The sequence below is a fragment of the Danaus plexippus genome, chromosome 15, assembly GCF_018135715.1.
Source record: "Danaus plexippus chromosome 15, MEX_DaPlex, whole genome shotgun sequence".
Taxonomy (NCBI): domain Eukaryota; kingdom Metazoa; phylum Arthropoda; class Insecta; order Lepidoptera; family Nymphalidae; genus Danaus; species Danaus plexippus.
The window spans coordinates 6,133,500-6,154,016 of NC_083547.1; the positions used below are offsets into that span (position 1 = coordinate 6,133,500).

Genomic DNA, 20,517 nt, shown 5'->3' on the forward strand with positions numbered 1-20,517 from the left:
TACGGTTATATTATATTTGTAACTAATGACGTCTTTAACTTAAGATCTCTTACTATTAAATAGAATTCTTATTGATGTTAATGTTAAAGGTAAATAATCGCATTTGTACCTAAGAGTTTTTAATAGGGAAAATAACGAGATCTAAGATTTACGCGAGTTTTATTCATTTAAACGAAACTAATATTTTTCGGATAAACTACGCGTGATTTATTTTTGTAAAAAACTACGTACTCCCGACGTTTCGGTTACTTTTCAGCAACCGTGATCACGGGTCACATCTCGCTTGCCCGTGATCACGGTTGCTGAAAAATATTAGTTTCATTTAAAAGGAAAATAATGCAATTTTTTCTCTTCATACATAACAAAAATTAACACGAATAAAATAATTTTTAGTAAACACTTTTTATAAGCAAATATATTTTCTATAGTTAAGTAGTACCAGAGATTTCAATTTTAAAGAAATAGTTTTATGGAAGAAAGTGAAATAGAAAAAAAAATATCATTAAATGTGTATAGAAATATACACTGTATATAATATATACACTTGTATAACATTGGTTACAATCTATGTCTGTTTGTTTGTATGTTCCCGCTAATGAAATCGCTGAACCGATTTTGAGGGGATTTTAACTGACAGATAACTGGCATGATAAGGAGTAAGAGATTCTTTTATTTTAGTAAATTTTTTTTTTTTTAATAATACCATAAGTTCTATGCATAGACAAAGTCGCGGGCGCAGTTAGTTATTAAAAATATGTATTATAACGCAATAAAGAGACAGGAAGACAAAAGCCAATTAAAAAACAATTGAAACATCGTCAAAATGCAACTGCATTCTTCTAATATATCAAACGGAAAAAAGAAAAAAGGGCTCACTCGTACAATTAAGATAAATAATATATAAAGTGGGATGCGTCGCGTCTCCCGTGGGATCTCCGGGAATTGTACGTCGTATGCGAATATTATACAAGTCATTTTCTCACATAGCTTCCCCGTAGCTGTATAGGAACAAATAAATCAACATCATATTTTTGAACATAAAAATTGCTAACGAGTTCATAGCAGGCGTTACGAAATTATAATAATCAATACATAATATTTTATTTCGGTAGTTTGTGTGTTTCAATCAATTGAACTCATTAATTACAGTTAAGCGAGAAACCTCAGAGCTTTTCAGTTTTCAGTCTCGTGAAAAGTTATCCGCGTCACAAGTCCCCCAGAGCAGGACGTGATCAATCAAACGCGAGGCTTCCCTTACTTATACAAGAGACGAACCAACTTGCAATACATTATTTACCTGATCATATTATATATAAGCAAAGCAACGATCTGAATTAAATAGTCCAGGAGCCATTCATTAGTGCCTACCTGGCTCGTTAATTACAACTTTTTTATTTTCCTCAATGACAAAGAAACTGTCGGCGGAAAGAAAAGTAGACAAGTGTCGTGACATGCACCCTCGAGCGCGCGGGGCGAAGGCGCGGGGTTAGGGCGGCGTCCCCGGCAACGGAAACAGCCATTGGCCGTCCCGGGGGTGAGCCCCGCCTCTGCTCCAGGCTCGCCCTTATTGAATTAGGCTTATCATTCGATTTCAAGTGGGGCGAGCGCGCGGTCCTCCGGCAGAAATTATCCCAGAGATCCGATACCATCTGTAATCATAATTCGATCGTAACTAATTATGCGGTGAGCGTCCATAAGACGAAACTAACGAATTGGACTCTGAGTTATTGAGCTGATGTTAGGGAGTGGATAGGCATGGAGTACGGATATCTGAGCGGGGCCGGTGGTGGGTTCGATGGTGGCTGTTTGGGCGGTGGTGGCGAGTTGTCGTGGGGCGAGCTGGCCTCCTGTGGTCAGATGTCGCAGGCTGCGTATCGCTACCAGGGCATGAGATACCAGCCCCCGCCGCCGCAGTGCGCCCGTCCCCAGGACACCACCATGAGGAACCACCACATCTTCCCGCCGGCTATGAATCTACAACGTAAGTAGAGTCCGATTATAATATACGATGACCGTTATGCTTAACTAATGTTGTTTAAGATATATCTAGTCACAACGAGAACTAACTAAAAAAACTAATAGTTAGTGACACTATTTATTGTCATTTAACTGAATAATGTTATTAAAGACATTAACCGATACCGTCGCAAAGTAACATAAATTCCACTGAGAGAATTTTATACTAGATAATTTACAGGTCATTTAAATATGTTTTTTTTTTAACTAAACGCCAATATTGATGTTGTAATGAATTCTTCAGAACGTGTAAAAACTATAACAAAAAGATCTCAAAATTAATATTCTCTATTTAATTTGAATATGAAAAAAATGTTTGGTAATAACGAAACTTTTATATAGAGCTTCTTATACCATTAAGTAATTATATTTTATTTGGGAGGTATAATTTTTTCATCTTATAAATTCCGTTAATTTTGATCTTTAACTGAAAATAATCGTTCCTGTCGCCAATTCCTCTGCACGTATGACGGAGAGAGATTCTATAACAAAAATATGTATTAATAGCGACAATTTGCCTTCATTTTATCGCTTTTTAACAACACGTTAATTGACATTATCTTAAAAATCATTTGTTTTATATTTTTGCGAATGACTTGACCTTATATTTTCATTGAAGGTACGTTACAAAGACAAAATAATCATTCTCATAACACGGACTCAATACAAATGGTTGAAAAATCTTTATTTATGGACCCCATAATAATAGGCACTATCGGAACTGATTTAATTATGTGCATTATGTGAAAATTTATAACAGAATTTTCCAACTAAACACGCTCAATGATGTAATTTTTTATTTAAAGCGTTCGTTTAAATGCATTTATCAATATTTACCTTTTCTTTGTTTTTTTTTGTTTTTTATTTTTTTTTGTGTCTTGCATTTAAAAATAAATGTCTATGGAACATATAATTGTATTAAGAAATATATAATGATGTCATTGGATTGGAAAAACTATTTATAACAAATCGGGAGCCATTTTCTGAAATGTTTCCTTTTTTTTGATATTAATTTTCTTCCTTAGAAACACATGTTTTTCTTCTTGAAGTCCTTAATTACACTAGAACTAATGGAAGAGTCAATTTAAAAATATTCATTTTATAACAAAAATATCTAATAATAAAAAAATACCTTCCTCATGCTATAAATTCTAATACAAATAAAATTTTGGTGAATTCTTTAATATTTGTGGATATCACCCGTGATACACCATGCACAGTAGTATCTCAAGGTATATTGAAGATGATATATATATATATATATATGGTATGTATTTTTGTGTATATAATCTTCCATGACTTTATTGGTTTAGTGGTATAAAAAAAATTCCACATCTCATTACCCATACAGATTGATTTTATTTTGAAAGATCGCCCTTGATATGCGAGTGGACTAAAATAATAAAAAAAACAACATAATAACCTCCTTAAATATATTCATCTGTTAATAGTATTTTTTATATTAAATTTTACATCAATTTATTTGTTATTTTGAATATTTCTTCATTAATTAATTAAATGATTAATTAATTTAACATATCGTACATATTTTGATATAAAACTTAGTACTGATTTGGGTTAAATATGTCTTTTTCAAATGGTAGCCGTTTAACAAAAATTTTCTCGTAATTATCTGACTTTTATGAATTAAATATTAATCTTCGTTTTATAATTAGGGAATTGGAATGATCTGATATCAATAGAGAACAAGATATCTAAAGATATATTATATGTGTGCTTAGCACAAGTTTCTATCCAAAGTATAAACGAAACGTTGCCCGTTTTTCATCCAATAATCTACATTAATGCTATAATGTGAAAAGATATCTGAGTGATATAACTATTGACGCTTCGTATTTAGTGTGGATACAAAATTGTGGTAGGCTTCTGATATTTTATCTAGATTTGACGTCATACCTAAATGTCATTTAATTAATAGATGCTTTTTAAAAACTGATAACACAATAGTTATTTCAATTATAAATAAAAACATACAAATAATAAAAAATAACTTCACAAATTTGAGAAAATATGCCTTGGCTGGTCTGTCAAAGTGTTTCACTTCACCCCTAGAACCATTCTATATATCTCTGTACCTCTTGTCTGTACGTATATATGGCGGTGTCCAATAGATGGAAATCTGACTGAAAGAAAATGTAGCCTCCAAATAGTAAAGCTATTTACGTATACTTTAATATAGTATATAAGTATTTTGAATATTGAAATCATTTATCTCAAACCTAAGAAAGTTCTGAAGGTGTATTTTTTTTAAATAAGGTATGTATTATATATTTCGAGTGTGATTTTTTATTTTATTGAAAGCTTGTAATTCTGTAATATAAGCTTCATAATATAAGACGCTGGCCATTGAGAAATATTTAAAAGATGGCATCCGTAAAAAATATAAAAACTCGTTTATAAAAATACGTTATTAAAATTAAAATAAAAAAACCTAATGATATTTTAATCACAAAACATTAAATATCTCGTCTATATAAATCGACATGAATTATCGTTTTTATAAAAAGTAACAGATAAAAAAAAATAAACACAAAAAATAATAATAAAATACTGTCATTAATAATTCAATTCAGTATAAACATTTTACTATAGATATATAAGTAATTCGTAGATTTTTTTATCATATAATAAAATTCATCGCTTTATTTACATTGTAATATTAATTATCTTTAGTAGAGAGATATTTTTATAAATAGATTTTACTTCGTGATATGTAGAATGGTTCTATCGAGTGGATTCTATGTTTCAACAACACGTTTTAATTATGGGTAACAATATATAATATATTATATGTATAATGTGTATATTAAATAGTGTATAAGAAAAATAAAATACATTTATTTAACTAATTGGCTAAAAGTCCTCTCATAATAACATAAGTATATAGTCATATATCTACATATATACTATAAAAATATCAATTAAATGTAAAAATTGTTGAAGAAAAATCTATAAAGCAGTCGAAAATATATTAAATTGTATGCTATAATAATAATCGAATAGTAAACACTATTGTATCACGATTATGACAACGGTCCCGAAACTAATAGGTACAGCAGCTCGGTATTGCTTAAAGTGAAGTCGTTTTCATTTTGAGAACAAGTGGCTGGTTTGGGGGAAGCGAGGCGATGTCGCGGCACACAGATCGTTCTGGTTTAGGGCCGGGGGTAGCGGGCTGGGGGGTATGTAGCCGCGTGAGCGATTGCGCCCCTAATTGGCGGCGGCGTCCGCGAGCATCTTAGAGGGAGGACAGCACCACTCTTGCCTTTAGAATCTTAGCCTCTGGACTGCCCCGCCCTCCCCTGACGAGTTTCCCTCAAGCCAGCTTCACCCACGCAACAATAACTCTCCCCGCGTAATCTTCAGTAAGCCCGCCTTATGCCCGACGTTAATCACCAAGAAATTAATTACAAGTTCGCGTATTAATTGTAGTACAATTACAAGAATTATATGTTTATGTTTATTAACCGGATTTACTTCTAGTCAGCTGAGCCTCTTGGCTTCTTGGCTCAAAGTATGTGACGCTATTTTATATTAGTTGGAACACGACTCTCTTATATAGATTGCATTGATTCTCTTATAACATCATGGTGTGCTAAATTTAAAAAGAAACGAATTTAAGGTAAACTTATAAATAAAAATAGTATATAGTATATTTAATTTATACGTATAGAGTTAATTGTAATGTTCGAATTAAGAGATATTTTACTTTCTCTTCGGGTTACTCGACTACGATAAAGGAGGGTTATGTATATACAAGTATTATATGAGCGTATGTTCCTAAATTATTTCAATTATCATATAAAATTAATATATTATCTTTCTATTCATTTGATGATAAAAATAAATCCCATGTACATATATAATTAAACAATGTAATTATTCTTTCTTCCTAAGAAAGTCTTATTCCTAAATTTCATAAATTCCTAAACCATCACCGACATTTATATTTGCATAGCAATGTTTTAATATTTCACTCACTACGCTACATACTTAAGTACGCTTACCACGGATTTGTATCGACACAACTCCATACGGAGCGTTTAAAGTAATACATTCATCAACATTCGACAGCATAGTATTAATGTAACATATGTGTGTATTAAATGAGAAACAGGAAACGCTTCGTATGCAGTGTGATGATGGAGACCTGTAGTAAACATGTAGTACTTAAAGCTTTATATATCAGTTTAGTTTACTGTAAAGATTTTTATGTAATCTAAGTGTCAGTTTATTAAGGATTATGACCACACTTACACACATACAACAGTGAAAAGAGTAAAGTTTCGCTATTTTATTGAACGTTAATATTTTATTAAGAACAAGCGTAATACAGTCTTCTCTATTAATCGAAGCGCAATTTCGTACACTGTTGATTGGAAAGTTTTCTTCGTTTTGAAAAAAAAAATCATACACTTGACTTTATGATACACTGAATGGATTAGTTGAATACGGAACCCAAAAAAAATATCGTCTCGGCGATGTAATGGTTGGACTACAAACAAGACAAAAACATTCAGCCGTCTCACATAGTACATAGGCATTTACATAGTATAAAGATCAATAATGTCTTGTAAAAAAACAAACGAGAAACGTTCGAAGCATATCTGATTATATGATTTGATTTGTAACCGAGCCGGTACATTTGAATGTTGGGTGTCTAACCAAAACCAATATCCATCCTTGGCGCTTTGCATGCAAGTGGACGGGTTAATTCGATTTGGTGGCACCGACGGCAATGTTTTATCGCATCATGTGATCTATATTGTCCCAGTAAGTATAGAAGAGTGGGCCATAAAAAAAGCAATATCTCACAGTTGAGCTGCGTCGCGGGCAGGCATCGTAACTTTACAATGTAACGTTGCTTCTGTTTTACGAATGTTTTATTTCATATAGACTAGTATGTTATATAATATTATATTCGAAAAACATCGTCTAACAATCCAATAGGTTAATATATATTTTTTTGATGTATTTAAATATGTATGTATAGTTTATTCGTATTTATTTTATTAACAAATTATCATAATGCTTTACAAAAACGCAATATTACTGATATTGTTTTTACGACTACCCACATACTTGAGTGTATTTAGCTTGTGAGTGCCTGTTTTACGGCGGCCATTACGGAAATTTACCTACATGTTTATTTGCAAATATAAAATGTATTGCCTTTCTACACTATAGTCGACTTTTTACTGTCTATGTTTCACGAACATTTGTATCCGCTTTATTGGCGAAAAAACGTTAATATTTTTTGTAATTTAATATAGTTTTTACTTAAGGAATTGATTAAGTAATAGTGTTTATATATAAAATTGATTTTTCTTAACTACTTGTAATTTTTTTAGTTTTAGAAATCTCATATTTTTCATTCCATTCAAAGGCGCTTTCAAAAACTTATTATTGAGTTTAATGATTAAGTTACTGATTAGTTAAGTAGTTAATTAATTAATGGTTTGATTTTATATTAAGTTTCTATGACATTAAATTAATTCTCATTGAAGGGTATTCAAAACTTTTGAGTAGACGCATACATAATAAGTATATGTAAATTTACATATATTTTTAATATTAACTCTGAATAGAATATAAAATAGTACGTATGAAAATCTTCATGGTGTCCTAACACAAGCACTTTCTCTTTGAAAACCGTTAATGTAGTTATAAACCACGAAATGGAAAAATAGATAATTATAAAAAATATTATCTAAATTTCTACTACAGTTATAGCTTATTTAACAAAGCTATGACAATTAATCTAAAATAAATATATATTTTTTGACATTTCAGTTAGACATATTGTGTCCGCGGTTTCAGATCGTCATTACATTAATAGAATTTTTACTACGTCACAATTTATGAAATGACTGATGAAAAGAATATAATGATTATTTATGTACAAATTTATTACACTCAGCCTATAAACCCGGTAAAGATAAATGTTGCTAGTTTATGAACATAATGAAATAATTCTCCGATCAAATTATACCTTTTTACTTATTGAAGGCCAAAAGAAGGTTTTTTAAAAAAGTATCAATTCCAATGTTCGTCGTCATTATTAAAAAAAAGTGTTTTAAGCAGCTGATATTTTAGTTTAAAATAAAAATTTCTGAGATGGTAAAGAGATCTGAAGACTAAAATATATGTAAGGTTATAAAAAAAAATATAAGTTAAACAACAACTGGGTGTAGTTTTACAGAATAGTATGTACAGTCTAATTTATGTTCTATTTTTGAAAATCCACTATCCTTATAAGTATAATATATTATAATTTCCGAACTGTTTGTCAAGGAGTTTCAACAAGACGCTTTATGTATAAAATCTTGAGGGAAACAAATTTTTTGATCCAGTAAAGGCTACCATTAATCTGGCAACCCTTCCACAATATGTCGGATGTCGACGACGCGCCGAAAATGTTTGCATTATGAATGTTAGCGAAGTTCGCACGAGACGCGAGAAAAATGAACCACTTTTTGATGAGGAAACGATTGACTTTACAGGCCACATATAATAGAATACAATGAGATGCATAATAAATAATATGTGAGGGTACCGGAGATTAACTGAGCCATATATAAAACCTCTTTGGTATAAATATTTTAGAACTGATTAAGCTGTTCATAGATAAGTAGAGGTAATTGTAAAGATTCTTACAATATAAGTGTATACAACCAAGCTAATTCTGGCAAGTAATTAAGGAACCGTCTGTAGTTTGGAGGAGCAGGGATCATAACACTTCGGAATTAATTGCCTTCTGACGATACAAATGTAGCACGTCCTCACGTTTACTCACTAATTAGGAAGTTTAAAGCCCAACGAAATGCATTTATTTGGAATTTTCATTCATTTATTTGTAAATCACATTTTTATTCTTAATTTAATAGATTATCTATTATTTATATAAAATAGTTTTGAAGGATTTTTCATTGACAATAATTGATATTTGTATTTTCTAGAGCATTATCGCTACCACACGTACCGTTTCATACCTTTTATCATATATATAATTGAGTTAGGTTGACTTTTTTATACTTATTCGCCAAAATCATATAATCAAAATCCGCTTTTATAAACAATAATGAATATAGATTTGATTAAATCATCACAAAACTGAAGATCGTATGAATTCCTCGCTTTTATACGAATGGTCCGATCATTGTCTCCTTAACCATGATAATAACATTTTAAAAGCAGAAATTTCTAATAATATAAACATAACACTTATATAAAATAATAAACCGAGTAATAACACTAAGAAACCTGACCCACGAACAGCAAACTCGAATTAAACAATATAAGAACATCTTGGTGGAATCCTATTCATTAGGTCTCGCAAATTGCGGGGATGGGGGCTAGGGGGAGGGGGGTTTGGGGGGGGTTACAATGACATGGGGATTCCCCCTCTATTAATAATGCAAATGAGACCGCAGTTCGGCCAAGAAGCGGGTCTCGATTAATTCCGGTTCATTTGAAGTAATTGTCGTTGCGCGTGCGGTCTGCGGTATGCCAATGATACTAATGTCGTGGGATTTTGTCTATTATAAAGTAGCATTATACAGCTGTTATTTTACATTCATAGTTCTAGTTATCATTAAAAAAAATATTCTTCTTATAATCACTGTATTAAGAATCATTGTAGTAATTCTATTGTAAAATTTCTAAGTGATTTAAATCTAAATAAATCTTGAACGGAGCTACGTATCTCGTAGATAATAAGAGTGCAGTTACTTTCCGTAGCAGGTCGTAGAGCGGCTACGATCGATACCAATGCTACGCGACATGCCACCGCTACGGTTTTTCTATAGAGCCTCACAATTTATATTACGCGGAGTTATATCCTTATACGACTAACATTTCATTATTACTAATCCTTATAATATTTTTTATTAAATTTCATTGTTTTCTTCAATAATAACAACTCATTCGATTATTTAAATTATATAATTACTAATAATTTAAACTATAAACATATTTTCAAAGATTTCGATCTGAAGCAGATGTTGTATTATAAGTATATTATACACAACTTACTTACAACAAAAATAGTATTATAAAGAATTAAATGAAAACAAACATAATAACATAAAAAAATATTACGCGTAATAAAATATAAAACAGCATAAATAAGATAAGGTCTTAATTAAAACGTCAAACAATATTTACATACCGCGTAGGTATATAAAGGAGTAGGTACGGTTTGTTCGAGGGGAGATAAAAATGGCCGCTCGTTCACGGATTTCATAGAGTGATCTTTGTAAATCATTGTGTTTTTACCTCCTAATGTAATGAGGTTATTTACGTGTGTTTTGGTCTATCATTATTGATGTTATATTTAATTACATATATACTATTGATATAAACAAAATTATGAATCAGGATAAAAAGCATTTTATTTTTGCAATTTCATCTAAATATAGTGTCGGTATGAAAACATTAAATTTTTCTTAAAGTGTACGGAGTATATTATATCATTGCATGTATTGAGGCAGTTTGGTTGATATATTATAATGATAATATCGCTTTCAGCGGGTCTCCCATACAAAGTGTACGGCGGGCACGAGGGTTCTTTGACCGAGAAGAGAAAACAGCGTAGAATCAGAACGACCTTCACTTCAGCACAACTGAAAGAGCTGGAAAGAGCCTTCCAGGAGACGCACTACCCTGACATATATACCAGGGAAGAAATAGCAATGAAAATAGATCTCACGGAAGCGAGAGTGCAGGTTAGAAGCTTATATTATATCAGTGTACTATTAAAAATACTATTTTTATTGTTTATTTTATCGTTATATATTATTAAACAATACATTTTCACCGTTATATATATTATAGGTGTATTGTTTGGAGTGAGTGATAAAAAGCAGGAATGGTTACCACTCTTTAAACAGTTATAAGCCATGTGAAATAATTATTCATACAAATTGATTAATTTAATGGGTTTTTCAAATAAAAGCCCTATTTGGTGATGTAACTTTCTTATAAAAGCTAATATTAGCTTAAATTTGTATTATATATAACATAACAAACATAGGAAACACCGAAAAAACATTGATTTAATGAATACAATAATGTAATAATATATTTGGGGTTTTTTCCTCTGGGTAAAAAAAAAACATTTTCCGCTCCGTCCGTCACTGCATTTCCACAGTCCAATTAGTGTCCGGTAATTCTGCGGCTGACGGCGCCTTGCCAAAAAAATGTAGCAAAAGTGCGGTTAGCTGTTGTTAATTTCATAATAGGCGCTCATTTTTATGCACGTGCCTTCTGTCTGAATATTTGATGCAACAGAATCGGGTGAGTAGAATGATCACGTTCACCGCAACCGGCTCGGTCTCTTATCTCATCTTGTATTCTAGATGACGACGCCCTCGACAGTGTCAGCTATTTTGTCATATTTTGGTGTTGTTATTATATTAACATATTTTACAAATAACAAAATAATTCACATTAAACATTTACTTCAAACAGTGAAGAATTTGAAATTAAGTCAACTGAATGTGTACGAATTGTTTTATAAATAATAATATGAGTTAAGAGAATGCCCTGAATACTTTAAGTTCGTGTTTATTTTACAATAAAAATGAGTAACAATTTCGCATAGTATTAGTTTTGTTGTTTAAATTAAAAGAGGTATTAATGTGTTTCATTAAATGTGCCTTTAACTTTGAAAAATGCTGAAAAACTTCTAACTTCAAGAGTTTACATAAACTTCCATTATAAAAAACACGTGCAATACATAATGAAAACAATAAAGCCATGTATCAGACGTAGCAACACTCATTAAGTTAAAAAGTGTATCGGAATGGTCCCGACGAGCTATAAATATAGGAAGCGGTCGCGTTATTCACCCGATGTAGTCTCCCAATAATTAAAACTCGCATGGAAAATACGAATTCACATATTACAATTAAAATTGGGTGCACGACCCGCGGTAAATACAGTATTCATTGTAGAGTGCAAACAAATGTACACCTAATGAAATTATTCTGACGTACGACCGTATTCCTGATTGGTATGTGAATGCTTGTAAATTATGTACTCCCATGCAATCCACTTTCAAAAAAATAACGGTATTGCTCGTTTTTTATGCAACCAAATATTTCGTATAAGTTTAAAATCACATCTTTATATATTTTTGTGTGTTATTTTATTTAATTATAATATAATGGTCAACCGTTCCCGGGAGCTGTCGGAAAATGTTAACATTACGGTAAGGTAAATATAACGAGCCGTCCTAATTCAACACGCGAATTCTGCTCAAATTTATCAGGCGGTGTGCAAACAGGGCGTCCAAAGCGCTAAGCAAACTTCCAGTTTGTATCCCGCCTACAAAAGGCCACCTGCTACAGAGCAAAAGAAAATCACTTGAAAAATGAACAGCTGTTCTGTAATACACAGTGTTTTTTCCGTGCCCACGTTGTCATAGGGCTAGAGCAATTTAATCCATCAAGCGCTGCACGCCGTCCGAGCCGATAAATTGTATATAATTGAGGACGATTTTGGTTTTATTGTTATCCATGTACGGCCGGAGAGATTAGATAGCGAATCGGAACAAAGATATTATTTATAACACATGTTTTTGATAAATAACGAGGACCTATATCTGACCTAAATCAAAGTTCTGCCTAAGATTTTCTTTTAAGTTCCTTTATGTTATACGTGAGCGTCTAATGCAGCTTCTCGTACAGGTTGTTGTTTCTTGTTATTATAAAAGCAGCGTTCATTGTTTATTTAAAGATGGTCACTAGAATATGACGTGTGCTGCCTGCGAATACAATAAAGATTGACACGCCAGCCTTCGGGAACGCCGGCAAAATGTCAATCCAGATCTTAGATGTTGTGTTGTCCGTTGGGATGGAATCTGTACAGAATAATCCCTGATTTTGACAATACACTAAATAATGTTATACTCGTACATATTCTTAAATTTCTATCAATATTTCAAGTTCACAAAATATATACATCACTCTATTCTTAATGTATATATGCATCAACACGAAAATAATTCATACCTTTTTCATACTATGAATAGTATTTATACATAACAAAGTATAATTAAAATAGAACAAATAAATAACATCCAAGAATAAACATGCTTAGATTTTTGCAAGAGATATTATAATTTGTATATTGGTATATAATAATAGGAAACAATTTAAGGGGATGATCACACTCGCGCGCAGGTGGCGTGTGTGGTCACGTGTCTGTCACGTGACCGAGCGCCGCGTGATTACAAGCACTTGCCACTCCACTTGAACTGAAGAGGGAATCAAATTGTAATGGCTTTTACTTCTATTATGGTGTCATACTGATAATATATTGACATTTTGCTACAAGAATCTGTTATTATAATAATAGTTTATTATATATTTCAAGTTTTATCTGATATTTTTATGTATAGGATTGTGTTGTGACAATTTTCTTAATTGTTTATTGTTCAGCGCGACGAGGCTGCGGTTAATGCTTGCCATTTAGGATTATTATAATCGTTTGCGTTACAGAACAGCTTGATTTTGGTCAAATGTAATTTAGTGAAATGAAACCAAGAATCTTTAAGCCTTTTGATTGCGGTTACTTCCACAAGTAACATAATCTCGTTGCGTCTTGTTAATGTTCCTACAATTATAATGTGGGGATTTCTTAAATAAAACTAATATCTTGCTATTTTATTTCAATAATAGAGCTAGGATTCCAATCTGATAAAAATTTACAGTAAATATTTCAATTAATCGTTGTATATTAAGCCGTCTTTAAAATATCGTTTAGAAATATGAATGATAAAATTTAAGTAACAAATTCACACTAATTTCACTAATTCCATGTATGAGTCGGTTCAGGAATTGTGTATTTAAGAAAATTTCCGGTTCGATTTTGACATGTTAATACGATAACTAGTGGAACCAATGGAAGCCAAGGGCGTGACATTAGATATGGTACATCATTACATTTTATCGTGACGTGGGAAACTCGCGGACGATTACATCTCTGTCTGTGACCTGCATCCCGTGGGATACATCCAGATCAAACGATTATTTACTATTACAACTGATAAACATTTCACAAATAATAATATAGGCCGAATATCACTAATCAGAAAGGAAATAATTTATCATAGATTAAATATTCCAAAGCAATATTTGATTTGGGTTCTGAATTTTTTTTTTAATTATTAAAAAAGATTTCAAATTTCTGAACGACACTGTTCATAGTTTTCTTTTTATTGGCTTATACGTTAAAATATTACTAATACTAAAATGCATTAGACATTATTTTACATATATCTTCATTATTTCTAGATAAGCTAAAGAAGGGCTGCAAATCGTTGTTAGCACTTTAAGTGATTAAAAACTGGCGCGAGACAGCACTAGAGGGATTTTCTGAGCTTCATGTTGATAGTATTTCTGCAGCACTTGTTCTTGAGGTAGAATTAATGGAACGTATTGTTCGCAATAATTAAAAGAAATAAATAGTTTTCTTATAATTTCGCTGTCACGATTATTACATCATCTGCAACTAATCAAGATGGCGGATTAAAAATATAACAGAAATGAAACATAGCGGTATTTTTCAATGCATATGTTGTTAAGGATCAACAAAATATGTTTTAACTGAGCTCCCACGCAATTATTTTTCATTTAGTCCGCGACTTGTTTAATCCCATGAGACGCTGGATCAAGTGTAACGCCCCTGCGAAATAAAACAATTTGAATGTGAGAAGTATTATGGTATGTTGGGAATACTCGCTGTCTAGGGATTTGTAATTGCAGTTTTCACACGACAACGAAAGGGATGAACTATGTTTTACATTTTTCCCATGAACGTTATAGAAATATACGACTTTGTTCTATATTTTATGAGTATGAACATAAAAAAAAATGCTTTAGTTGTTCTATTTGTAATTAATAATTGGTTATAATAATGGTGGTCCTTATATATATAATGCTATTAACATTTTTTCTCGTATCTTGATATTATATTTCTGTAACATATTAAGATTCAAAAACACTTATCTGTATATTCTTTATAGAATTAATTGTTACACGCACCCACTCGTATTCTCTATGGAAGTATTTTAAGTGAATTAATATCTATAGAATATTTTTGTAACGAGATTATATTGTTATTTATAACGTTTTGGTGTTGTAAAAGAGCAAGCTCATCTTCCTCATTGAATCACGGCTGATTTCATGGGGGGAGCATAGGAGAGACGTCAAAAACTATCATAACTGTTCAATGTATGGATATTATAAACGGAACGCCGTGCGCCATGGAGGGTAAAAATATTTATATGGTAGTATTTCCTGCAAGTTGATATAATATTTGTTAAGTATTTATTTTTATACACACACATACACGCATAAACACACACACACACGTATACAGATATATATAAAGTGTGGCGTATTAAAATATCCATTACCCATTTAGTAATAAATAGTCCATCTTAGTGGATAAATTGTAAATTCGTAGTTTCATTTTTATCAACATTTAAAAACAATTGTGTAATTTAAACACTTTATTATCGCTCTCGATTCCATCTCATTCCGTCATAATAAAGGATCGTACCCAAGTTAAATATCTTATTGCCATAATTAAAAAATACTTTCACTCATTCCTGGCTACGAAGGGGGTGTTCGTGTCAAAAATAAAACTATTTTACTAATGGTTCGTTTTATATTTAGAATTTATATAAAATTGTTTATTAATATAGTAATTTATATCCGAATATACCTTGTAGATAATTGTTCCAACTGTTTCAAAAGTTGTATTCAGTTGGAGTTACCTAACCTGTATACCTATACATATAAAAATAATAAGAAGTTAATATAAAACGGATTACTTATTACAAACTTATCTGGAATTGATAGCATTATTTAAGTAAAACTAATATTTTCGGATGTACCTGTTTTTTATTATTTTAAGTACATGCTCCCGACGCGACGTTTAGGTTACTTTACAGCAATCGTGATCACGGCCAGACGAGATGAAAAATGGCCGTAAAAAACTTGTAGTATATCCGAAAATATTAGTTTAATTTAAATGAATACTCGCGGAAGCCTTAGATATTATTACGTTTTTATTTATTCCTTTGTTAATCTTATTCTTTATTACCAAAAAATCTTGCACATTTTCAGTTTAATATCATTGAAATATTTGTGAAAAGAATGAGTGTTTATACTAACTACATTTACATTTCTAATGTGATTTAAATATTATTATAATGAATTAATATTTACACACAATTATTTAATAACATTGATTGAAACATTAAAAAAGCCGACACTTTTACGCTGCTGATATCTCAGAACAGTCAAACTATTAAGATAAAAAAGTTTTTTTCATTTCTAACGATCAATATAACTAAATAAACAATTTCTGTAGCAAATAAAAGTTGATACAACGTTTAATATCATAATTGGTCTTGAAAAATGTCTATATTTATGTGGTTATTAAATCATATAACTCTTTTTGTATCCAATCGCCACTGATGTGGCTGGTAGCGATTTTCTCACGAACCATTAACCCGGGCAAGGGACGGCTTCACTGTTCGGCCCCAACTTGCATTCATCATAGATTCCCGTCTCATTTAATGCTCACTCCGTTCATAGAGAGCAGGGACTCTATGAAATAAGTGTTAGCCATCTGGCGTGTTAGATACCAAAAATAATTTTCAATATTTTAGCCACTTTATTATAATAATATTGCTAATGTTGATATGGTGTTGTGATTTTTGACGGTGTTTTTAAATTCTAAAAAAGAGGTCCTATATTCAAATGGATAGTACAGATATGTATTTTTTTTTATCGAATGCAACAAAGGAAAGAGAGTTTTTTTTTCCGTCGAATTAAATACATTTTTTATAATTAAAACGAAATATTTAAGTGTCACAGTTAGTAATAGTGTCAATGACACATATATATCAAAATCTTAAAATACGTATGACTATTTGGCGAACATAAAAAGGTATTAAATAATAAGTAGCTATGGTTGTTCATTACTTCTTGTATTCAATAAAAAATATTGACATAAAAATATTGGCATTCTTTAATAATATTGCTGATACAAATACTCAATAACTTTATGATTCACTTGTATAATTGTTTGTAGTCAAGGAAAACTAAGCTACGTACAACTTATAATATTAACAGCATAAAGTTGAGTTAAAGGAAAGAAGACCAACTATATAATCGGTTTATAGCAACATGTATGTATGTATATCAAATCAATTAATCAATCAGTGCAACAGGCACTTCCCTACACAATTAAAACCGGTACAGATGAATCGATTGTGACGTATCACCGTGACACGAATGCGGAGACAATGTGTTCTAATCACACATCTACTGGCACGTGACACGACAAATAACGATAGCGATCGGCAGATGTGAAACGCTTTAAATCATTGTCAATTTGACATTGACGTTTAAGTTTTTTTTTTAAATTAAGATCTGACGCCACTGCACAGATTTTTAAGATTCGTCCGATGTCTTAATAATTTTTATATATTTATTTTCACGTTCAAACTATGTTAGTTTTGTTTTGAATTAACCAAACTTGTAATAATCAAGCGATTACACTTGTAAGTCGCATGATTATATTAAAAAACATTTACAGTGCTGACGACATGTGACCTATACAAATGTTTATTTATGACGTCCGAGGTAATGGAGCGCGTACTATCGGGGGCGCATCTGTCGCGAGCTTTATGACGGACTTTTTGCGACCGGAGCATGTATCATCAAAAATTTATTGAGACAAGAAAAATAGTGTGCAGCTTAATTATTTTATCGTTACGTACGCCATGAAGTAAAATGTTTACAATTTTTTTTTATTATGAATGAAAGACATAATTATTTGGGTACAAATCGATTATTCTATAACAATAAGTTATGATTGCTTGAATTTTTCAATAAATAACACGATAATTGGTGTATTATCTGTAATTGTTTATATTTATAAATTTTACAAGAGAAAAAGATTGGATTTTGACTGACTAAAAATATTTTAATACAAAAATATATTATTCTATGTCATTAATTATTTTATTTTTTTTAAATAAAAGCTATTCTTAACCGAAAAGCAAATTAAAACTAGTTTACCTAATAAAAATACGTAAATATTCAGTAAAACTTTTTCATTTTTTTTGCTTGACTTTGACGATATTTTTGTAATCCCATGACTATTTTAAATAATATACGATTTTTTTCAATATAATAACATCACAATCACAATTGACATTAAAACAGAAATTCAAGAACAGAAACTACCATATTTGTTAGTAATAACGTATTAATAAATATGAATAAATAAACGGGTGGCTTATGATTGAAGTGTTAAAATACGGTTCAATGAATAGTTCAATAGTTGCTTAACACACCTGACGCTAAACAGCATCCAATGACAGACGGACTAAATAAACAAGGCATTCATCTCTTTATTATGTGTTAATCCGGGATTATCAGTAAATGTTAACACATGTTACCAGTTAGTAAAAAGAATTCCACCGACTTAAAATACCCTATAATTATTTTGTTAATTAAAAATAAATTCTACGTTGCTGATTTAAGATCGATAATCGCTATGGACGGTCCAATTGGTTGTATGACGGAGGGTTGCTAATGTTATTTCTGGGCGTTTGGTGTTGCCTTTTCATCCGCTAAGTATAAACAAGGGGGTGTGTTCGGCGTCTGATAGCTCGGCCGCTTCGTCGATTGATTAACTTTCTGCCGGCTATTATAGAGGAAATAATATAATATAATTAATATTCAGAGTTTCTTGTTCTAATAATTATATTTCGTAAATTTGTGGAAGTAAATAAATAAGATACTTTTCTGTTAGCAGTGGTAGAAATTATATTATTAGATTCTTATTACAAATTTTTATAGATTTTTACAACTGGCAATATTTATAATTTATGAATGATAAAAAGATTTGGCGGATAAAGAGTTATATTAAGTTTTATTAATATAAACACATTAATTAAAAAAATATATATTTTACATTTAAATTTTCGTTTGTTTTTTATGACTTAATTCGTTTGAAAATAGGTCACATGAAGTCAGGAATAAGTAGATACATACCTAGTGCCAATACGTGTAAATGGTTATACGATTCCTTTAATAACATATTCATTCATATAATTTTGAAATTAATTATTAAATGTCGTTATTATAATGCCATAGTTTCATAGTCTCCTTTAATTAATCCGGAAGTAAAGGCATTAAAATAAATTAATGTTCAATTATGTTTTCATCATCAGCCTATCGCAGCCCACCGCTGAGCGAAGGCCTCTCCTCACATGGAGAAGCAGTTTGAACGTTAATCAACAGGCTTGCTCAAGGCGGAATGGCTATTCCAAACTTATTATTTGATATTATAAGTCGAGGTTTACTCACGATGTTCTCCTTTTACCGCCTGACTTTGGTGTCCAAATATTCTTAGAAACCACATATAACTCAAAAAAATCACTTTCGTACTTGCCAGGTTTCGAACCCGTACCCTCATCCACTAGAGGCGAGCCTTTAACCTCCAGGCCATCACGACTTTTATCAAATTCAATAATGTTTTATTATTTAAAATAATAAACGTAAACAAATCATCAGCAAATATTTTATCTTTAATATTCAATAAGAACACTAAATTATATATTTTTAAAAATATTTAGAGTATTTAAAATCTACAAATATTTTGTAGCCCCTTATAATTTATTTTGTGGTTAGTATTAAATAATGTTTGTATTAAAAAAAATATATAGGTATTAAATTTAAAATCAATTATTTTCTAATTATTGCTTTCAGCCATTCATAGTTAATTTACATATAAGCGATCAATTTAAGGTAACATTACGTATTTGATTGTAAAACCTATTTTCAATTTCAACATTTTTGTATATATATATTAAATAGTAGTCGTTGTAACCGAGTTGATTCATAATATTGTTTTTTTCATAACATCATATAGGAATGCAATGAATAAAATTTTTAAAACATTTGTAGAAAATATTAAAATATATTTGGTATTAATTTCATACATCACGTCAATAGATAATGAAGTAAATATATGAAGATATTATATATTTATATATATATATAAAAGAGAATTTCTGATATAGATGTTGAGACATGCGGTAGGGTAGGGCGATAGGGCGATAGGGCGCTAGGGATCAAAGTGGTGAAGCCAGAGCCGGCTCTGTCAATATTTGCACTTCGTCCCAGCTAATGAATACAATTAGATCATTCTGCGCGGCCTCTCGTTTTTCATACGCCCCGCTTGTGCCCTCTGACGTATGAAGTGTAGCCTGCGGATAGCTGCCATATAACTTTATATTATACATCGTATATTTCATAAAATTCATATGTTTTTTATGTTCATATACAGTTAAAAGATAACATAAAACAGTAGATTTGTTACGGTTGTTTTTTTTTTCTTTGACAACTACGTTGTAATTGAAAAGGAGGTTTTTATTTAAAGTTCCGT

At 31.0% G+C, this 20,517-nt stretch overlaps 1 protein-coding gene across 1 annotated transcript; it reads left to right on the top strand.

Moving 5' to 3' along the window:
- Positions 1 to 1,755: 1,755 nt before the first annotated feature.
- On the top strand, positions 1,756 to 10,890 carry LOC133319233 (paired mesoderm homeobox protein 2B-like). The gene is made up of 3 exons (XM_061522902.1): positions 1,756 to 1,981; positions 10,567 to 10,763; positions 10,873 to 10,890. The coding sequence occupies exons 1-3, from the start codon at positions 1,756 to 1,758 to the stop codon at positions 10,888 to 10,890; spliced, it is 441 nt and encodes a 146-aa protein (XP_061378886.1).
- The last annotated feature ends 9,627 nt before the right edge of the window (positions 10,891 to 20,517 follow it).